Raw genomic sequence first — 23045 nt, 5'->3', positions numbered from 1 at the left:
AGTGGGTTACAGAAATTAAGTCACAAAGCTTATTTCAACCTTTATTGAACAATAAAGAGAAATGAAAAAATAAAGCACATTTTTAAGTGATCAATATTATGCACATAGTAGTTAATTAAACATTATTAAATATATTATCCTTTGAGTTTTCATAAAATCTTGTGACATTACAAGAATATTTTTTATTATTTGCCCATTAGGAAGTTATTTAGACTATTCACATGGAAGAAACAACTCGGAAAGGTAGTTCAATGATGCAGTCAAAATCACACAAGGAATAAACATTAGAATCAAGACTCCAATCCAGGACTTCTGTTTACAAATTATATTCTTTTTCCTTGTTTTACTCTTTCCTTTAGTCCATGGTTGAAAAACTTTTCTTGCAAAGGGCCAGAAAGTGAATATTTTCAGCTCTGCAGGCCACATGGCCTCTGCTATAACTGTTCAACTCTGCCATTATAGCATGGAGACAGCCAAAGACACTGAAATAAAAGGGTGTGGCTGTGTTCTAATAATTACATACGTAACAGGTGGCAGGCTGGATTTTTGCCCGTGGGCCATAGTTTTGCCTGTACATCAAAACTAAGCTCATTTTTAAATTTATTTCCCTAAATGGCTTGAATGTTTTCATAATCATGATTTTGACCTTATTAAGTGATCATTACTAAAACATTTTAAATGCTAATGCAATCCCTAAATAATATCACCAATAACATCAAAAATCTGCAAAAAATCTAAGATTATAATTTTACAAATTCACTTTTATTTTTAGTTGGAGATAGTTTCACTGATGAAACCTCTCTCTCTCTCTCTCTCTCTCTCTCTCTCTCTTTAGTTCTAGAACACAGTCTTCTTCAATAATACAAGAGGAAACCATTTTACATATGAAAAGTAAAACATCCTGTCACAGTGATGGAGTTAAGGAGACACAGTTTGGAAAAGCAGATTAAAAAACGTTTTCTTCAATGATTTAGTTAGTTTGAAAATAACCTAACCTTAAAGGAAGGTTATTAATTAGTATATTTGCTTCTGGCCGTTATTAGGGCGGTCACCAAAATATCTTGGCTCTTCTGAGCACACAGTAGGATTACATTTCCCAACCTGTGCTCTTGAAGTTGGGTTGGCCAATGTCATGTGAATGAAAATAATGTGCGCACTTATATGAAGCTTGATTAGCCAGTGTGACATTCCCAGGCTCTCCTCCCACAGTGAAAGGAAGGACAGGAGAGAGGGAACGCTGTCAGAAGTCTCTGAGCTAGAACAATGGGCAGGGCCTTCCCGTGGGTCTACACTGGACACGCAGGGTGAACAAGCAATAAACTTCTATCTTGTCAAGCCACCAAGATGTGGGGATTATTTGTTACAGAAACTAACTTAGCATACCCTAGCTAATATAGAGGCATCATTTTTATTCACATGGAAAACAGATTTATACAAATACTAATTTTTATTATGCTTGGTAAGCTAATAGTAACACCTCAAGATTGTGTTACATATTTTGATTATCACATTTTGGATTACCTACAGAGCATTAAAATCGCCAATCAACTCATTTCATTAAAATCAATACACATTAACAAGTTGAAGAATACAGTCGAATCCTGACACTTAGCATTGTGAGATTAACTGATTTGAGCAAACCTTAATAAATTATGTGAAGGCAAACATTACATGCACTATAGAATTAAAATGCATGGATGACAGCTTTAAGGAAGAATGCATTTTCTTTCTTTACTAACATTAGTAATATAAATAAATGTGCGAAAGATAATATTGGCTTATATTTTAATAATAAAATAATAAAAATTATCCTAATATTAAAACTAGCTTACTCTAAATTAGCATACTGTCATTCAGTGCACAAACTCTTTTCACACACATCATCTTATTTAACCTTCACAAAAACTCTGATCTTGAGAAACATTAGCCCCATTTGACAAATAAGAAAATTAAGGATAACAGAAGAACTGTTTAAATGTTGCTCAAGAATACAACCCTCGCTCGTAGCAAAGACAAAAATCTAAACTTAAATTTTCTGAAATGAAATCTGACATTCCTTCAACTGTATCACTCCTTTAAAAAAAAAATAAGGAGAAGTATTTTTATCCTAAGCTGTACTATGTAAGAAGTAAAACGAGGCTAAGAGTCTGCATGAATACGTATAGCACATTATTTAGTTATAGTATAATTTATTAGGAGGTCATGTCTACATCTATTTTTTATGCATGAAATAAAGTTACAACATAGTTTCTGTTACGAGATCTATAGATACCACTGAAATAGCCCATTAAAACATGCATTCTTTGAACAGAAACTACTTAGGCAGATTATGAGTTATTTCATACTCCTTTTTTCTTCTCTTGCTGCTGGCCTTTGGTAACTGCACTTTGTCAGCATCTTCAATAAAGAAAACCTAAGCTTAGAAAGGCAAGGTATCAGCTAAACCTGCCCACGTGTTTGTTGTTTTTCTTTTAAAAATAAAGTCAGAAGGGAAAGAAGTTTAAGATTAGTAATAAAGTGCATTTTTTGATGACCTGTGACTTTCGATTGTTCATATTATCAATATTTCCCCCGACGGTATGTCAGACCCCAGAGCTGGCTGCATGGAATTCCTTTCCATTTGGAATTAGTCATATCTGCGATGTACTTTATGCACACACAAACCACAATGCTTCCACATGACCTTCATTTGGCACAGGTACCTCTTTCGTAAATGTCATGTCATAGTTACAGTACCACATAAATATCAATGCCAATTTTCCAAGAGTAAGATTGCACACGTCTAAAAAAAAAATTCAAAAGAAAATAGGATTGGGAAGAAAACAAATATGTAGCATAATCACTAGCTGAAAGTAGACAGGCCCGCACAAATGTTACCACATTCCTTCCTTATCAAATGAAATGCTTGAGACAGTTACAAAAAGTATTTTTCTGATAATCATCTTACCTAGTTTGAATCAGACTCAGGGCCATACCTGCATATCTGGTGGTCAGTCAGGTACTCTATAAAATCTATAATCTATGACAAACAGTGCTGTATTTCAGGGGTTAGGAAGGGCAAAAAGACGAGAAAAAAAATAGATTCTGTATTTATTTAGGGCATGAATTAATGACAATTCTTTCCTTCCAGGTTTTTGATTTCTTGATCACAACTTTGGACAGTGACTGCTTTCCAGATGATTAAAATTATGTTACTGCAAACTTTTCAAAAGTATGCAGAAATATATTAAAGTGCATTTTATTTCAGAATACAAGCAATTCCTGACTTGAACACACCCAAGATATGAATGATGACAATGCTGATACCCAATGTCCAGCTCTCATCCTCTCACTGGGAGTTCTAGTTTCTGTTAGATCTATATTATCTTCCTCTGTGTTCTCCTATTACACACACACACATACGCACCACACACACACACACACACACACACACACACAATGCTTTTTACTCCTGGGAAGATTTCATCTCCAATGCTCCCCAAACCCCTTCCAACTAGTACAAGATTCTGATTATTAGGTGCTCTGAACTGAGCCTCATTACATACATATGTAATGAGAAGATGACTAATCTATTTCATTATTGCTTGGGAGTCTACCACACTATTTATGAAATAATTCAGCTTTATTGCCTATCAAACATAATTTTTTACTCTAGAAACTTAACTACCATCCATCAGACATTTTCTCTGAGAAATGCATTTTACCTTAGAAAATAAATAAACCTTCGTGAAGATTTTGAATGGCAGGATCACAGGTTAATATCCTGAGATAAGGTTTTATTGTCATTAATTGAAGTGGATGGGAAAAGACCCAAAATAATTTCCTAATTGCAACTTCTGTATTTCAATGGCACAACACAAAAATTACATATTTTGGGAAAATAAGCATGCACTTTAACATACTGGCATAAAGGAAAATTCAAGGAGATTATGTAGAATCAGAACTGGAAGTCATCTTGCAAGATTCATGACCTTTTAAGCTGCCTAAAAGAAACTTAACTTTCCTTCAAATGGGTTTCCAAAATCCAATATGCAGTCCTCTGAGAACAGCCAAGAAACTAGTGAAATGGCACAGAATTATGGGTGTGACTAACAAGATAACACCCAACCACCAAAGCTGCAATGACTTCACCCCCTGGGAAAATGCTTACTGTCAAATTCTACACCACTACTTCAAGTCTATTCATTTCCAAGTTCAGATAGTGGCTCATGAGATCACAACATTGAACAGAAAATACTCTTACAATTTTCCCTCTCTCTTTAAGTTATAGTTTTCTACCACATTCAAAAGAAAGGTCCTAGCCTCCCTGCTGAAGACGTGCAGAAGGCTTTACAGCTTTCAGTATACCTTCCTCATTTCCAAAACTGACCTCTTTTAAAACAAGATAAAACCTGGAACAGTTTGTTAAAATTACTCCAAACCTTTCATTATTTGTCCTGGTGGGTTTTGTTTATTTGTTTTTCTAATCAATTAATCATTATGCTAAACAGATGAAATATGGGTTTGCAATAAATCAGTGACCATCCTCATAAAAGCCTTAGCAATTCAATCTATGTAAAAGCAAATAAACAGTCCCGGCAGTTGGTTCAAAATACAGAAAAACTAAACATAGAAATTCAATCTCTATACTCAAGTGATAGAAAACAAGGGTCCTTTGTAACTATGAGAACTGCTACTCTAAGGAAATGTTTTCCGTAAGACTTAAAATGATGCTTTGGGATCTTCAAGCGGCTGTAGACCATAGTGGTGCCCTTGTTATTTGCATCTGACACTCAGAGATGATGATGACTGAGTGATAAGCTTAGGCAAATCTCAGCCCTGGCATTCCAATTTACTTCCTGCTGGGGGAAATTTTATTATATTTAATGCCTTCAGATAATAAAATCACCTTACATTTTATTCTACTCTTTAAATTGACCTTCAAGTAGACTACAGTTGTCCATTACATTGTTTTGTCAAGTCTTTCCTAGAATATAAGTGATTTCTTCTTAGCTTTAAAATAACATAAAATTTAAAACACTAATCCCCCTATGGCACTATTCTCAGAGATAAGTATATCTCCATCAGTAAACTTTCTTTTCTGAATCACATACCTGTCCACTTTTCACCCTCCTCACTGCTACCTCCTTAGTTCAATGAATGAATGTAATGACCTTCTCACTGGTCCTCCTGCTTTCTCCCTTTTTTTCCTCCTAATGGCAGCCTGAGTTACATCACGCCTCTCTTCTGCTTAAATCTTTCAGTGGTTTCCCACTGAATTTAGAGCGTTACCTTGAACTTCTGGGTCTTACACGCTCTGAGCTCTTGTTAATCTTGCTAATCTTGCTTCTTCCTCCAGGCTCTGCCACGTGGATCCATCTTATTCCTTGAATATGCCAAACTCTGTCCCTCTCGGGAACTTTGCCACTGCTCTGCCCTCTGCCTGAACTTGTCTTTGCACTATCCTTTACCTAGCTGCTTTCTTTTCATCATTCAGTTTCAGTTGAAATGTCACCTACACAGAGGTCTTCAATCAGTCTCCCTTAGAAGACCTCCTACTTCCTACTCCACTATCTACTCTCTATCACTGCACATGAACTTCCTGTGGAGCATTTACTGCCATCGATAATGGCCTTGTTTTTTTTTGTTAATGTGCTGACTGATTGTTGATTCTTCAACCCCAGTGTGAGCTCCTCAACCCAATGTGAGCTCCAGGAGGAAGCCTAGCCACCTATATTTCTAGTCTGTCTGAAGTAAAGAATAAAGAAATAAAAATTGAGGAATGGAAGGAAACTGCTAAAATGATGCTACCTAATATAACACAACATACAAAATCTTGGCCATTTGTTTTTGTTTGCTTTTTGCTTTTTTTTTTTTTTTTTTACTTCTTTCTTTTCCCAGGATCGACTAGCACTCTCTATGAATTACAAGCCTGCTGCCTAAATATACATTTCAATATTCAACATTTTGACTCCTCTCTCTTATTGTATTAATCACCAAGGCCTGTTGATTCTTGCATTTAATTATTTCAGCATTTTGTCTTATGCTCAACAGCAACTCTAATCATCCCAATCAATACTCTCATCCGCCTTCCTTGGGTCACTGAAATGGCCTCCTAATTGCCCTCTCAGCTATTAGCCTCCCCATTCCCTCCTCCTGACAGATGCATCTTCTAATGTCACTTTTAACCTGTCACTTCACTTTCAAAAAAAAAATTCATGTTCTGTCTTATAGTAGGTCCAAAATTCACAAAAATCAAATTATATTCAATTGTATTTTTTTGCATCTGAATCAGTCCATAATATTTCCCACTACTCCTTTAAACAATTTACTTTTAAACAAAAGTAAGTAAATTAAGAAAAAAACACTTTTCTATCCTCAAAATAAATCAAGTTCATTTCTGTCTTTGTATTTTTCCTTAGCCATTTCACAGACTTGGAGAGTTCTTCCCCTCCATTGATTGAAACCAAGACATTTTCTCCAAAGCCTAGTTCACATTCAATTTCTCAAATTAAGCCTTTCCTCCCAGTTCCAGCCCTCACGTCCTTTCCCTTTCCTCAAGTTTTATAGCACTTAAACCCATTGTTCCATATAACATTTGATTATACAAGACTTATTTCTGTGATTCTTCAGTAATTTCATGTGTGTAAATTTCATCTCGCAAATTGGATTGCAAGTAGGGACCGTGTTCCTTACACACCCAGGAGTGGCAGAGGTAGCTCTGATCCAACACTGACTTACTAATTTACATGGTCCTGAGGGTACATCCCTTCAACTACAATCAACAGTTCTAGGCAACTTGCAACATCAAACAGAACATACTCTGACCCCTGATCTTTCCCACATGAACTCCAGATGCTTCAAAAATGGGAGTTGCACCTTTACTTACCTGCAAAATTCCTAATTCTCTTTCCACTCTCAACTAACACAACACTTACTACAGAAAGGGAGGTATTCCTTGCCCCTTCCTTACCCATCCACCAATCTCAGTACTGATCTGAAGTGTCACTCCTCTTCAGTCCCATTAAATGCTCTTAAATGTACTTGTCACACTCTACACTAAATGACCATTGGCCCATTGGCCTCCTGACTGGTCTGTATGCAACTTAGGCTACAGTAATTTATCATTTATTTTTATAGAAGCAGAGTGATGGTGTTTTATTATTTGTTGAAACAATAAACGAACAAACAAAAAAGTTAGTCATGAAATCTGTTGAAAGAGCTAAGAATTTAGTATAATAGGCATCCATTGAGCGTTATGCAATTTCCAATAAGCCACAGTTCATACCATTTAGAATGCCTCTTTGTTTTTAATTCCAAAAACAGAGAGTAAGCACCCACTCTGTGTCAGGCATTGGGGATACAGAAAGACGCAAACACATAAAAATCTCTTAACCTCATAGAACTTGCATCTTACTAGGTAACAGAGGCAATGGAGTATGGTTTTCGCTGTGATTGTGTTGGAAACCACAGACGAGTTCTGAGCAGAAAGTTTCTTTCTGCAAGGACGCTGACATTGAGATGATACTGGCTTGGACCAACATGGTGGGAACTTGAATGGTGAGTAGTTAAATTATGAATCTCCTTTAAAGGCAGAGTCAACAGGATTGACTGATGGAGTGAAAGAGAGGTATGAGAGAAAGGGAATCGTCCAGAATGGATTTCAGTCTGTACAACTAGGGGATGGAATTTGTGAAGGTTTTGCAAGGTTATGATTTTGGAAAGAGTGTACAGAGATATGAAGAGATTCTCTAAAATTAGGCCTTAAATTTTAATATTCCATTTTGTATAACTGAACTTCCCTTGGGTATATTTCCAATGAACAGTAAGGGATCCTTTGGCTTCTTGGACAAATTGATAACATTCAATAGAAAACCCCTGGACAACTGCAGCCAATGCAGCTCCATAAAGCAATGCCTGTCCCAGGCGTCTTATAACAGCCACCTCAATTTATTCTCCAGAAGTGTCTCAAGTTCTATTTTTAAATGATTAATACAATGCAGCTAGTGCTACAGGTTACAATTTCTGTGATTGCTGAGCACCACTTCAAAGTTCACACAATGATTATCATTAGTAGTATTAATAATTCTACTTTGAATTTTATTGAGTAATTATTTGGATGTCGAATGCACACTTATGAAAGAGGCCAAAAAGTTTTCCCAGCCCGAAACCATAATCTAGTCCAAGTTCGGAGGAGGTGGCCTTGATGTAGGTGTAAAAGACCAAGGAATAAATTTGGATGACCTAGAATGACTTGATCCACCTAAGACTAAAGGCTGAGATAGAACAGAAGATGATCTGGGCTGTCAGGCAGCTACCTAAGCAACCTAAATAATCAGCTACTGTATTTAATGGCTGTAATTTGGGGTGAAACTGGTAATAATGGTTTATTTTTTTTTCATGTGTTGAAGTATATGTCTGCAAAACTTACTGAATTTGGGATGCAAAAAATGAGACAGTTTATAAACACACGACGCAACAGTAAGTCTGCATAATGACCAAGTCTCTTGTGGAATCATTTAGTGGCGGTCATGATGAGTTATAACTTGGCCTTTTGAGTTTTCCTTGGGCAGAAACAAACCATTTTCACTCAGTCTGTTAGCTGTTTTTCCTCCCAGACTCTAAGTAGTTTACACAATAAACAGTCATTTCCATAGTAGAAATGACCAAGACGTCTAAGCTTTAGAGTTAGTCTGTTATTATGGTTAGAAATTAAGGTTGCCATTCTTCCAGATTTTCACAGCCACACAACTTTTGACTTAGTTAATGGAAATGAAAGAGTAAACATAGTGACTTGACCTCTTAACAAAGGCAAAAATCAACATGCTTAGGTATTTATTTCACTGGCAAGTTATCTAGCATATGGAGGCATTACAGTGGATTCACTTAACGACAGGACACTACAAATTCTTCCCAAAGGAAAATTTTAAGCCAGAGGTCCTGCATAAATTGTCCATGTTCTCTTATTTAGGACTTTGATATCAAGTACCGATTTGAAAAACCTTATACACTTCATAATTTGTCAGTGACATCAAAGAATAAAACTTTAAAAATCTTAATTCACACCCCAAAATCAGAGATCAGCCCCTGAGAGGAAATCTCATCACAAGCATAGGTGGAAGGGAAGAACTTCCTTTTGCACAAATAGTTTCTTCCACTTAAAATTCCTTTGTAACTGTGATGAGTCAGTTTCCTTCCCTATCTTTAAAATGATGCTACAAACCCACATCCTTCCACGAAGCAAGACAGTTGTGACCCTTCTCAGTCCCCACAGCATAGCTGTCACTATGGGGTCTGTATTTACAAGAATGGGCACCTAATGACTAACAGAAAAGAAGTCGTCTACATGTATCCATTCTGCTGCCTAAATGGTACTGAATATGTGGATGGTCAAGCCTGAAAAAGAGACAGCATTCCACCATGTGACTCTTGTTTTAACACTGTAACAAACATGATGGAAAGGCAAAGCAGAAAGGGTTTAAACTTTCATTCTTTTTGTGGTACTCCTATTTCAGTCTTTATTTTGTACACATTTGTGCTGGAAAGAAAATAATATATAAAAAGAAAATCCCTGAGCTAATTATAATAGACACACATATAAGAATAGAAACACTCTGTTGAAATGTAGAGTTACAATTTACAAATTGAAACCGGTGATACCAAGCCGTGGAAAAAAATCAAAATTGTACTCAAATCATTTCTTCTTATGCCAAAGAACCAAAGATGCGGGAAATTTTTAAATTCTTTGCCCCCCACCCCAAAATCAACATTTCAAGCCATTTCTCGATGTCCCTATCCATTAGTCAAATGACTCAACTGCACTGTTCTCGAGTTTCGTATGTATTTTAAATTTAACTCAGTATGCTGAAATGATAACTAACTCATTTCCATTGTTCCTATGTTCCAACCTTTAAACCCTCTTTTCCAAATCAATTCACTAAAATCTAGTTTTCTACCTTAAGTAGACCATTTTGACCAACGGTGTAAAAAAAAAAAAAATTCAAACAAATGAATTTTAGCTTACAAGCTATACCAAAATTTAAAAAGAAAATAAGTTGTCTCCTACCTATGGTTGTAATAACAGTGCCAGCAAAGAAGAAGGAACTTCCCAAGTCCCAGTGACTGATTTGATTGGAGGTGTTTCCTAATGGTATAATCCCTGCATTTATTGCTGCCACTATTTGCTGCAAGTTAAAAAAAAAAAAAATTATCAGTACACACGAATCACACGAAGACATCAAACAGCATATATTCCATCCCAGATGACTAATTAGAGAATCAATTGTTTTTTCATTTAAAGTATACAATATAGATTAAAACTTTACACTAAAAAATGTAATAAGTTCAATTATATTTGATATCAAGTGAAGGGATCTGCTTATCTTATATGCATTCATATCATCATCCATTCACATATTTAGTGAATTAACAACTAAATATAGCAATTTTTTTTAATAAAAACCAGAGTTAAAATATCAGATGGCAAACGACAACTTAAATACTATATAATAGCTTCACCAAAAACAGAGGTATTTCCAAAGTGCTAATCATTTCGAATGTTAAACATGCAGCCAAGCGTGGGCAGTGCATACTGTGGAGAGTACATATCAATAAGACCCAACAAAACAGGCTAAGATGAGAAGGAAAAGGCAACAGCAATTCACTACCAAATTTAAATCAGTCCATTTATGTCTATATTCTTAGACTCTTTACAGATGTTTACAAATTCTATGACAATGAGTGCCTCTAAAGACCCGGAGATGACAGTCAACAATATTCACAGAGAGAGAGTAGGGTCTAGCGGCTGCCTTGTGAAGGACTGAGAGAGAGAAAGACGACATTAAAATCCCTTCTTCAATCATCAGATGTTGGGGAGGGGACGGGGCGGTCCAGAAGCACAAAACATAGAGGAGAATGTTAGGTGAAAATGTGCAGTAAAAAAAGACATACAGATTGTAGCAAAAGATGTTTCTGCTGGAAATATAGTTTTAGAAATCTTCAGCACTTAATGTCCAGATTTTAAAATTGGAAGGAACTTCATCTGATAGGCAAGGAAATTAAAGACCAAGAGAGGTAAAGTTACTTGTTTAAGGTTATATAGTTTACTGGTGAGTGGCCAAAAACTACTCTGTGAAAATGGAGGCACTACCCAAGGAAGTTACTCTCAGATAGGAAAAGAGCAGGTAATGCAGGGCTGAAATGCAATATAAAATCTCATGCATTTGATCTGTGGTAATCTATACATGAAAACTTCAATAGTTGTGTGTAAAGTTAATTGAATTGTAATGCTTTTATTTACTTTAACAGAAACATATGGTCATTATAAAAAAAAAAAGGAAAACATAGAAAAGCATAAAGAGGATAATAAAATCATTTGTAATTCCAGAATCCAGAGATAATCACTGTAAATGTATTAAGATATCTACTCCTGGCATTTTGTTATACTTTTGACATAGTTACATTTATGAAATACATAATATTAAATGCATTCTCCATTCTTACTTAACATTTTCTGTATACAGTTTTTTCCTGTCATTACCATATTTACTTAATCATTGCCCACTATGTAGACATATATGCTATTCTAAAATGTCTTATTTTTTAAAAAGTGGGGCACTGAACAAATTTGTGTGTAAATATTTTTTCATTTCTGAATATTTCCTCAGGAGAGATTGAGAGAAATAAATTTGCCACATTAAAGATTATGAATATTTTAAAGCACTTGATTGATGTATAGGAGCAAATAGTTATCCAAGAAGGTTACTACAATTTACAATTGCCTCCCAACAATTTATGAATGCATAGCAATACTATTGCCTCCAATATTAATATTTTATCTTTACTGAATTGATAAAATTGTTTACATTTACATATCCTTTATTGTGAATTAAGCTGAATACTAATGTTTTTATCATATAATAAATGCACACAAATATACATATATGCACATATATGCAGAGCACATAATAAACTTAGTTTTGAGATAACTGATTCTCATTATCTGACTCTCTATTGTAACTTTAATATCATATAAGGTAGGTTTCCCTGATTAGGTATCTTTTAAAAATGTGGGTTTTTTTGAAGTTACTAACCTATTATTCTTTCATAAACTTTAGAATCATTTAGTTAAATTTATCGAAATTTTTATTTCCACACGTTTAACATATTTCCACTTCTGGATATATATGAAATCTATAAATTAATTAAGGAGAATAAACACTATTGTAATAGTGAAACTTCCCATCAAAGGACTTAGTATGAATCTCCATTTATTGAGTCCCCTTTAATATCCTAAAATAGAGTATTTTTATATAGTTCAGATAGGTCTGTAAGGTTATTCTTAGCTATTTATTTTCAACTTTAAATTATAACTGCTATTGCTACTATATACACAAATATATATTGCCCATTCGCTGCAGCCCTTATTCTCAAATATTTTATTTCAAAACAACTTTACAATCTCAAAAATTATTGAAAATATCAAGGAGCTTTTGTATATGTGAGTTATAACCATTAAATTTATATATTTGAATTTCTAATTTTCAAAATGCTTTGATTAATTCATGTAAAAGTAACAATAAGCCCATATGTATTAACATAAGAGACCTAATATAAAAAATAATTATGTTTTCCAAGACAGACATATATTTAAATAGTGAAAAGAGAGGCACTGTTTTACAATTTTATAAATCTCTTAAATGTCTGGCTTAATAGAAAACAGTCAGATTCTAATATATGCTTCTGCAATCTATTGGGATAACACATCACATATCCTCTAGAAAACACCACTGTACACTCACGAGACAATGAGAGTGAGAAAGGCAAAAACATCTTAATTTTACTAAGAAAATAGCTTTGACCTCATCAAACCTCTGAGAGGGTGTTGGGACCATATCTTAAGAACCACTTCTCTATACTTAGCTCATATTATTTCTTTTATTTTGTTTGATTTTGTTTTCTACCTGGAAACCCAAAGCAAGCAAGCTTATAGTTTACAAATAATGACATTTTATCTCTGCATCTTTCAATAGCTATGTTTGATTATTTTTCATCTCTCATTACACTAGCCAAAATTTCCAAAGCAATGTTAAATAAAAACAATGAGAGCAGACTTCTGTGTTTTCTGTCACATAAAATCCTCAATGGCTTCAGTGTTTTATCATTAAACATACTGACTATTGGCGAGAAAATGGATTATGAGAGAAAGAAAACAAAAAAGACAGATAAATAAATCTTGAAAATCTAAAAATGTCTTTGGAAATATCTTACAATAGGAATAAACATACATGAGATGTGCACACACACATTGTAAGCACAGGCTCGGTGATCTCTAGCTTTGTAACTCTCAGGAAAAACTAATGCTTCCAGTAAAAATCAAGGAATGGGAGTATTGAGATTTAGACAGATCATAATTGCCTCCAAAGAATATTTTTCTATTTTACAGACATTTCTTCAACACATTCATTTATTCAAAAATATGTATCAATTCTTTATGGTGTTAAGCAATGGGGAAGCTAGAGAAGTAAAAAAAAAAAATGGGTGACAGAGAGGAAAAAAGATAAGGCACATCTTTAGACTCCACGCCAGTAACAAAAATTAATTATTTTATTGACTAGAAGCAAGCTAATTCCTCCAACAATTGACTTAATATATCTTTCATGGCCAGCACACTCATTTTAGCCCATTCTTTTGCTTGTCAATGATGAGATGCAACATTACCCAGACACTTGGATAAGGTCCACAAATTATTTAAATGCAAAAGAAGCAAATGTAGACTTAGAAACAGTAATGTCTGGCAATGTGTGGGTTGTAAATAGTTATCACAGAGCTGTAATTATTGCAACAGAGGCTTGAGATGGAACTGGGAATATTTCAAACCATTATGAGAATGAGTCTACCATGAGGTCCTTTTTTTTTTTTGGAATATTCTTGTAAATGTTTTCTATATTTTTGTACAAGGGCTCTTGGTCAACATCCACAGGAAACTGAATGCCCTTGGCAAATGCACTGACAGAGATCTAAAAGTCTGTAATTTCAACATTAATTTGGGCCATCAGGGCCATTAACAGATGCCTTCATGAGAACTGTTTCTGTAAGGGTCATATTATGCAATTAAAGTAACAATCACTTCATCAATAATAAAAATTCACTTTTCCATTAAAGACGACTTTTGTAGACAGTCAAGTCATGCTGACAACTTATGAATAAGTTGAATTGTTTAGGTTAAGGTAAAGGGGATGTGCGTCCTATGCATTTAATTGTAACATGATTACCTGAAGTATTGACTAAGGAAGGGCTTGCAAACTTAAACTCTACAATAAAAACAGTATAAGATAAGCTTGATTGGATTCACATTCATTTTTCCTCTTCGGTTTATAGGCAATCGTACAGTGTGCACTAAGGAAAAGAAGTTAAATACATGGTTCTAGTCAAGACTAGAAGCTTGAACTTAAGAAACAGAGCTCTAAAAGGCTTATACTCAGAGATGATAGAGGTAATTACTCATAAAATTATGAAAAATCTTAGTTTCCATGACAATGATGGCTTTAAAATCAAAGTTCACAACATTCTACTGTGTATTTGTGCATTCTTGAATTGTAAGAAGTTTGTCTAGCAGTTCATCTGGCCTTTTGAAACTATAATCAGCCTGAACACCAAACACTGATAAAATATTTATTTGTAGTCATATGAAATTAGCACAGCCTTGGAACTCAAGGCAATCACTGACAGTCATAAAACTCCCCCTGAGAGTCCAATTCCCAGGAACAACTTTTTTGTTCATGTATTATAAAGTATTTGACTAGCCATTTTTTTCATTGAAGGGAAAGCAACCCCAGGGAAGGCCTGAACAATACACTGTTTTCAGAGTAGGTTATATTGTGGATCTTAAAATGTAAGTGACACCTGAAGTTCTGATTTCACTGGTTCTTCCTTTCCTCAGATGCTCAGATGTTCATGTTCACCAAAACAACACAGAATGTTCTGAATGCCTTCCACAAATTCCTCCTCTGTTAATTTCACAATCAGATTTCATTAAATTATGTTATCATACCTATAATCCTAAAAGTAGAGTCACAATAATTTGAAAATTTTCAGTGATATAAAAATTCTAAACTGCTGGTACAAGGTGTTAACACCTAATTGGGTTACAACAATAATGTATATGCAACTGGTTCAATGACCACTACTTTTAATTAGATATTTGATTGATCTCATTTATTCCTCCTTTGAAAAGGGACAGTATTTCCAATAAATTGGTATAATGGCCAAATCCAGTTATAATTATACTGAAATTTGTATAATTACACAGTTTCTAGAAGAGTAACATAAGTAACAAAAGTATTCTCTTGCCAAATTTCTGTAAGGCACGATTATATAGCTTTTTTTTGCTTTTTTTTTTTTTTTTGGCATTATTTCCTTGGGGAAACTAATTTTACCCTGCGAGGAGGGTAGTCTTTAGGGAAGGAATCAAATCACACACGCAGCACACTACGTCTGACCTCTTCAACCAAGTAAGCAAGATTATTGTGAAAGACTTAAAGAATTCATAACGAGACAAGCAAAATAATAGAGGCCCTCACTGCCAAAGGACTTTGTGAGAAGCTATAATGGTAGGTAACATTATTCTTTACTGTTACACCACAAAAATGATCTTCATCTACCAATAACATGCAGCAATGTATGAGTACTGTTGCCAAAGGTGGCGGGATCCTAATGCATCTCATCCTTAATCCTCTGGCTAGGTGTCAACACCATGATTACCTAATGCCAGATGATGAGAACTGCTTTGAAAGGTCCTGCCAATAAAACCAGAGAGTATCTTCAAATGGCCTTTACTCTTAAGTCTAAGAATTCACATACAGCACTGGTGGAGCCTAGGCAACCTTGATTGGCATATTTTAACGAATCAGGAGTCACATTTTCTCATCCATTTCTCAGTGTGTCAGTTTTTTTCCCTCTTTTTTGGCTTTATCAGTCTGAAATGTTATTTATAGACATCATTTGCATGAGAAGCTTCTCCTCTAATGTCAGTGACACGTAGTAGTCTTCATCACACGGTCTGCTTCTTGGACCATGATACATATCAAATTAGGTTTAGCCGAGAAGCAGCATTCTAGGGCTTTATTGTGACCTTACATACAAAGGTATCCCACAGCATATCCTTTGTACCACTGGGGAAAATCCCCAGAAACCAAACTCATAGTCTTCACCTTTTTGTCCTTTCATGGAATTCTGGAAACTAAAGCAGTGCCATCGGCTTCTTTGCATGAGGTAATGTTTCTGTGAGAGTACCACTTGGAACCATGGAGAATCCAGTAAGGGAGCGAACAACTTCTTGAAAGTCACACCATATTGGCATGTTATTCCACCAGAATCTTCCAGTACAGCTCTCAGCTAATGATAATACTAAGCTGAACCATATAAAATTGCCAATAGCCAAGCACTTTTTAGCCTACAAAAGGACAACTTTATATTAGCATGTAAAAGAATGTACTTATGTTTTCATGACTAGTGTGTTAAACGTTCTAAATTTCATTGTCGTGTGATATTACTGCAGCATTAAAGCTAATTCCCATAAGCAGGAGCCTGTTAATAACAAATCAATCTATTATAATTGTATAGTTCTACTGTGAGACATATATACTTGTTAGTTTAAGAAAAACCCTATAAGTCTGGGAATGCTATTCTGAGAAAATATGGACTAATTGTTGAATTCTTATTGAATATTCAAGTTGTGTCCAATTTTGCATATATCTGATAAATCAAGGGATATTATCTAATATTTAATATGATTACATTTTGCAGAAATAAATTTGTATATTCACCATTTCAAATGGTGAATATACAAATATCAAATATCCCATACTAATATACATTTGAGCCTCCAATTTGATAAATGAACTTGAGACGCACTACATGTAACTTAGTTTTTCAGTAATTCTATAGCTATATAAAGATGGCCCTTGTTTTTTTGTTTTGTTTTTGATTTTTTTTTTCTTTTGGTCAAGAAAAACAGAGACATCTACATAAATCCAAAAAAGAGAAGTCCCACAATTATAGTGCATAGTTAAATGGACTGTTGTAAGTATTGGCAAAGGTTAGATTTTCTAAATCTAACATCAATAATCTTTTTCTTTTAAAAAAATATATTACTGCTTTCATGTAGAGAAAAAAAGATGGAGTAGTACATTTGCATATTTTATACAGAACACAGGTGATTAAATCATTCTATCTTTAGAGTCTGGTAAAGAAGCAAGTTTTCAAGGTTTCCCCAGAGTATATCTTTTAAGTGAGCAAGGCAATATGCTATCATGTTTTTAATCTATTGTTTTTGTTGGAAACAATTTGAATCAAAAATCTATTTCATGGTTTCTTAAAAAGGCTTTCAGAGTCCTTGAATGTGTTTCCAAGGAATGTATGACCTCAGTTTAACCACACATTAATTAGAAAATCTTACAAAGAAGAATCCTTAAAATAATAATAATAATAATATAATTCTTATACCTTAAAAAGGGTAGTGTTTCCTTCTTTGCAGTTTCTTCACACCAGACCTTCGAAAGCACTTCGAAAAGTATATACAGTATCTCCATTATCTGCTCGTGTCTTTCCTTTTATTTAGAAGTTATCCCATTGCACGTCAAAGCTATTTTTATACAGGCTAATGAAGTGTACAGCTCTTTTCTTGCTCTTTTGAAAGTGTAAATTTATTTCCTCTTAGTAGAAACAAAAGCTTAAAATCCAAAGTAGGGAACCACTGAGAGCTGGTTGGAGGGAGATGTCATCAACAAGGTTGGAAGCAAGTGAACTGTCGGGAATTAGCGCTGTCTCCCCTGGTTATAAACACTTTGGAAGATTTTTTTTTAATCACAAAAGTTCAGTCCTTGTCTGACATATAAATTTTATTATTGGAAATTTGGAAAAATCAGAACGAAAAAAATCACAGTCCATCAAATAGTTTTCTGCAACATACGTATATTCCATTTTTTGTTTTGTTAATAGTTATAATCATTAAATCTGCTTTCAACTATTTTCATATGACAAGCATGTTTCCTATAACAAGGCATTTTGAAGTCACCAATATCTCACTTCACAGTCATCAATGTCTGTCTAAGTAGATACATGTAACATAATTTACATGCCCATTTCTTTATCATTGAATGGACTTATATAACGGCATCCAAGTGCAGTGACCATCAAAGTCGTTATAGAGATGATTTATGTATCAGACAAGGACTGAACTTGAAACACTGAAATTCTGTTATTCTTTGAGGCCTGTATGAAATGACACTGTGGTGCAGAAAGGATAAAATGTAGTCAAGACCCACGAGCCCCTGCAACACCGAAGGAGCAGACAAATGCATGTGAAAGCCCCACACTGCATTCTGCATTTCCCCAGCTGTACACGTTTTCATGTGTTTTCCTAGATTCCATGTTATTTTATGGTGCATTAATATTCTGTCAGAATATTAATCTCTGTCTATCTTTCTGGACCCCTTGCACCTCAGCATAAGTCCCGGGAAAAGATGAATAAAAGAAAAATATGGTGAAAGGAGATAGAATCAGAAAGAAACAAAAGGGCAAATAGAAGGGAAAAAGATAAAGGTTGCTTAGATAACAAAGAAGAGACAGTTCTAGAAGAATAAAATAGGAACTTAATACAATGTACAGTCACTCTCTCTAGGAAGTTCTTTGAAAAGAAGGTGTCCTTAAAATAGGATTTGTGTAGGCAGAAGACTGAGATCAAGGAGACAGAGCATCGAAGATAAAATTTTTATACCATTTTGCCTAAAGCCTACCACATTAACCAGCACTTATTCATGCACTGTTTTTAATGCCTGAAGTTCTAAACTGATGAGAAAACAAATAGCCTAAAATGGAACAAAGGGAGTTTTACTCTGTCAATTACATGCATCCATAGAATTCCCATATTTGGAGATTCTGTTGACTTTCTCAATAGAATGTCACTGATCTCTACTCATTTGATTTCCCACTACACTTAAGCCTATACTTCCATAACAGATACAAGTTTAAATAGGTTTTATAGGTTTCAGAAACAAATGATTTTTTTTCCTGTCCTAAAAATGATTTTTTTTCCCGTTCTTCCTGAATATGTAATTAAAAGATCATAACAAGGATTGAAAAAATCTCAGGTTCTGTAGGCACACACTACCAACGAAGTAGCCAGTTAACCCAATTTGTATTTGAATACATCAAACTTCCCACAACCCAAATTAGTCATCAATAGGGCCAAATGTCACAAGACTATAATATTCCAAAAATATTCTGATAGACAGTTCCTCTGTCTCAGGCCCTATAAAATGTATGTGCTTCTCACTTCATCTGCATTGACTCATTGGTATTAAATAAGCCGACAATAAATTTCTGTGCTTTTTGGTTCCAGGTAAAATTTCTTACTACACTGTGGAGTAAATTTACTAATGACTTGCTAACATTACACAGAGAAAAGGAAGTCTTACAAACTGTTTAACATGTTTATATTTCTTGGTTTAATGTCACTAAATCAAGACAGCAAAAATAATATGTGAATAACTTCCCGAAATGTAGTGATTCACACTCCTCCTGTCTTAGCTTTTCTCCAAGTTTCCCCCGTCTTTCTCAATTACACACCCATACACTCACCAGTTATAGTAAATACTACATTGGTTGAAATCCATTTCGTTGAGAAACAGGAACCTGATAGAATTTCTTAAGACTTTTTCAAGCCAACTGGAATGATAGAGCTACCCTTTGACAACTGTCCAGTAGTTATTGCACAAAAACGTAATTAAACCCTTCCCTCAGGCACCTCTCGGGCTGACTTCAGAGTGTCACACCACAACCATCAGCCCTGAAAACGAGCCTGGCATCTTTCCTCATGTTTTCTACATTAGTCACTCACATATGCTGTATTGTTCATCTGCATTCACACAAGGATACCAGCCCCAAGAGCATTTCAGAGCACAGCAACCTTTGAAAGGGAAGATGCCCCCAAATCTACATGAGAAGCGCCAGAGCAGAGGGTCTTTTCTGCTCAGAGGCCCAGAATATGAAGACACTATTGCCAGGGCGGACTTTAATGGAGATAGGTCTAAAGCCCGGAGAAGTACCAGGCTGGGCCAAACATCCTTAGTGATCTTCACAACTCCTTCCCTCAGGTCCCTTCAAACCAAGAAATGTGTTTATGCTGATGGAACAAGCAGAATATGTTTAAACTGGGCGGGAGAAGAAGAATGAGAAGTCACAGTAAAGTAATATGGAGTCTCTTGAGGGTTCAGAGGAAGGATGGAGAAGGAAGAGTATTAGCATCAGGAGATGACTGAATACATTTGAATCTCACTCACTTTTTCTTTTTAATCACTGACTGTGCATGTACTGGGTGTCCTCTAGATAGCTACCTCTCTTTAAATAACTATTTGGAACCAGAAATATAAGACCTGAGGTATTTCACCAGTTCATACAAATAATCCTGTGACCATTATCAATACGGTATCACTTAACAGAAACCAGATGGATATCATTTATATTTCACAAATGCTGAGGCATAGAGAGGTTAAATGGATCACTAGTTCACAATATGTAAAAATAATAAAAATAAAATGAAGACAATAAGTAAAAACAATAAAAATAATTTAAATTTTTTTTATTGTTTCAGTGTCAGGTCTTGGTGTTTAGTTGTATTATAGCTTTGGTTGCCTAGCTTTAGACATAGTTATCATTTATAATATTATTTCTATGGGAAAATACATTAAAGGTTTCAAGCACTAAATACATTTCTAAGTGAATTTTTTTTAAAGAATCCATTCGTAAGTTTGAAGCTGGCTGAACGAACGTCCTCTCTATTTTATCCACAGGTGTATAATGCATCCCAAATGGTCATCAGACCTTCTCTTTTATGATTGTATCACATGCAGCCTATGTGTTTAGAGTAATGCTAACTGCTCAAGAATTATTTGTGTTACGTTTTGTGCTTACTAATTTCTAAGTATACATAAAATCACTATCATGAATATATAGAATAGACTACTAATTGCATAGTACAGATCATAGTAAAGAGAGTAAGATTTTGCAGTAACATTTGACATAGATAATCTCTCCCACTTATAACATGTCTTCACTTGGCTCATAGAACACCATGCTCTCTAGTTTTCCTCCAATCTCCCTGACTGCTATCTCATGCCCCTCACTTTTAGGCCCCTGGTTCTGTGCTTCTCCATCCATCCATACTCTTGGGTGACTTCATTTAGACTCAAGGCTTTAAATATCACCCATATACTGATTACTCCTAGATATATTCTTCACCCTGGACCACTCCCATGCTTGGATGTCTGAAAGGCAATTCAAACCAACCATATGCCAAATTGAACTCCTGAGCTTCTCCACGAAACCTGCTCCATCTTACTTTTTTCCTATCTCATTAACCGGAAATTTTACCAGTTCTTCAGATCCAAAACCTATGAATCATCATTGACTTCTTTTTCTCAAACCTCACATCAAAACTGTTAGCTTTCCCTTTGAAATATCCCAAGTTGATGACAGCTCATCACATTCACTACTTCTGTCCTCATCCAAACCGCCACCATCACCCCCTGGGTTCTTGCAGTGGATCCCAACTTTGTTCACCTGTACACTATTCCTCACAGGACAATCACAGAGATCCCTTTAAGTTGCAAGTGAGATCATGCCCCTTCTACACTCAAAGTCCTTCCATGGTCCTATAAGCTACTCCAAATAAAATCCAAGATCCCTTACACTGATTTACAATGCCCTACAGCATCTAAGCCCCTGTTACTTCTCTAGTCTTTTTTCATATAAATTTCCCTTTCATTCATTCCTTCTAACTATGTGGCTTCTCTGACAAGACTATGCCTGCTTCTGGGCCTTTGCATTCACTCTCCCCTCTACCTGGAATGCCTTCCCCCAGTTATTCACATGTATATCCATAGCGGACCATTTACAGACATGCCTTGCTTTACTGTAGTTTATTGCACTTCACAGAGACTGCATTTTTTTTTAAATTGAATGTTTGTGGCAACCCTGTGTCAAGCAGGTCTTTTGGTGCCATTTTTTCAACATACTTGCTCATTTAGTGTCTCTGTGTCGCATATTGGTATTCTTCACAATATTTCAAACTTTTTCATTATTACTGTATTTGCTATGGTGATGGGGATCTGTGTTCAGTGAACTTGGATGGTACTATTGTAATTGTTTTGGGGCACCGTGAACGACATCCAGCAAACAATGGATAAATGTTGTGTGTGTTCTGATTGCTCTAGCGGCCAGTAGTGCTCCTTTCTCCCCCTCTTCTCTGGCCTCCCTGTTCCCTGAGACACAACAACATTGAAATTAGGCCAATTAATAACCCACAATGGCCTGAAAGAGTTCATGTGAAAGAAAGACTCATGCATCTCTCACTTTAAGTCCAAAGCTAGAAATGATTAAGCTCAGTGAGGAAGGCATGTCAAAAGCCGAGCTAGACCAAAAGCTAAGCTCTTCGTGTCAAACAGTTAGCCAAGTTGTGAATACAAAGGAAAAATTCTTGAAGGAAATTGAAAGTGCTACCCCAGTGAATACGCAAATGATAAGAAAGCAAAACAGCCGTATTGCTGATATGAAGAGTTTCAGTGGTCTGGATAAAAGATCATACCAGTGACAACATTCCCTTAAGCTAAAGCCTAATCAAGCAAAAGGCCCTAACTCTTTTAAATTCTGTGAAGCCTGAGAGAGGTAAGGAAGCTGCAGAAGAAACATTTGAAGTTGGCAGAGTTTAGGTCAAGAGAGTTATGAAAGAAGCTGTCTCTATAACATGAAAATGCAAAGTGAAGCAGCAAATGCTGACATAGGAGCGGCAGCCAGTTATCCAGAAGATTCAGCTAAGATAATATATGAGGATGGCTGCACTAAACAGCAGACTTTCAATGTGGACTTTCAGCCTTATATTGGAAGAAGATGTCATCTAGAACTTTCATTGCTAGAGAGAAGTCAATGCCTGTCTTCAAAGCCTCAAAGGACAGGCTGACTCTCTTGTTAGGGGCTAATGCAGCTGGTGACTAAGTTGAAGCCAAAGC

The 23045-nt window shown here is 35.3% G+C and overlaps 1 protein-coding gene across 4 annotated transcripts in view; it reads right to left on the bottom strand.

Annotated features, from left to right (window-relative positions):
• The window catches only part of KCNK2 (potassium two pore domain channel subfamily K member 2), a 167156-nt gene that overhangs the window by 71533 nt on the left and 72578 nt on the right, over positions 1–23045 (bottom strand). For all 4 annotated transcript variants that reach the window (XM_081025275.1, XM_081025276.1, XM_081025273.1 and 1 more), the window contains exon 3: positions 10046–10163. In XM_081025275.1, the coding sequence (XP_080881401.1) occupies positions 10046–10163 (118 nt within the window). The remainder of the gene's footprint in view (positions 1–10045; positions 10164–23045) is intronic.

This window comes from Rhinolophus hipposideros (genome assembly GCF_964194185.1).
Source record: "Rhinolophus hipposideros genome assembly, chromosome: 19".
Taxonomy (NCBI): Eukaryota; Metazoa; Chordata; class Mammalia; order Chiroptera; family Rhinolophidae; genus Rhinolophus; species Rhinolophus hipposideros.
Note: the sequence above shows the minus strand (reverse complement) of the source record. Positions and strands in the feature narration are given on the sequence as shown.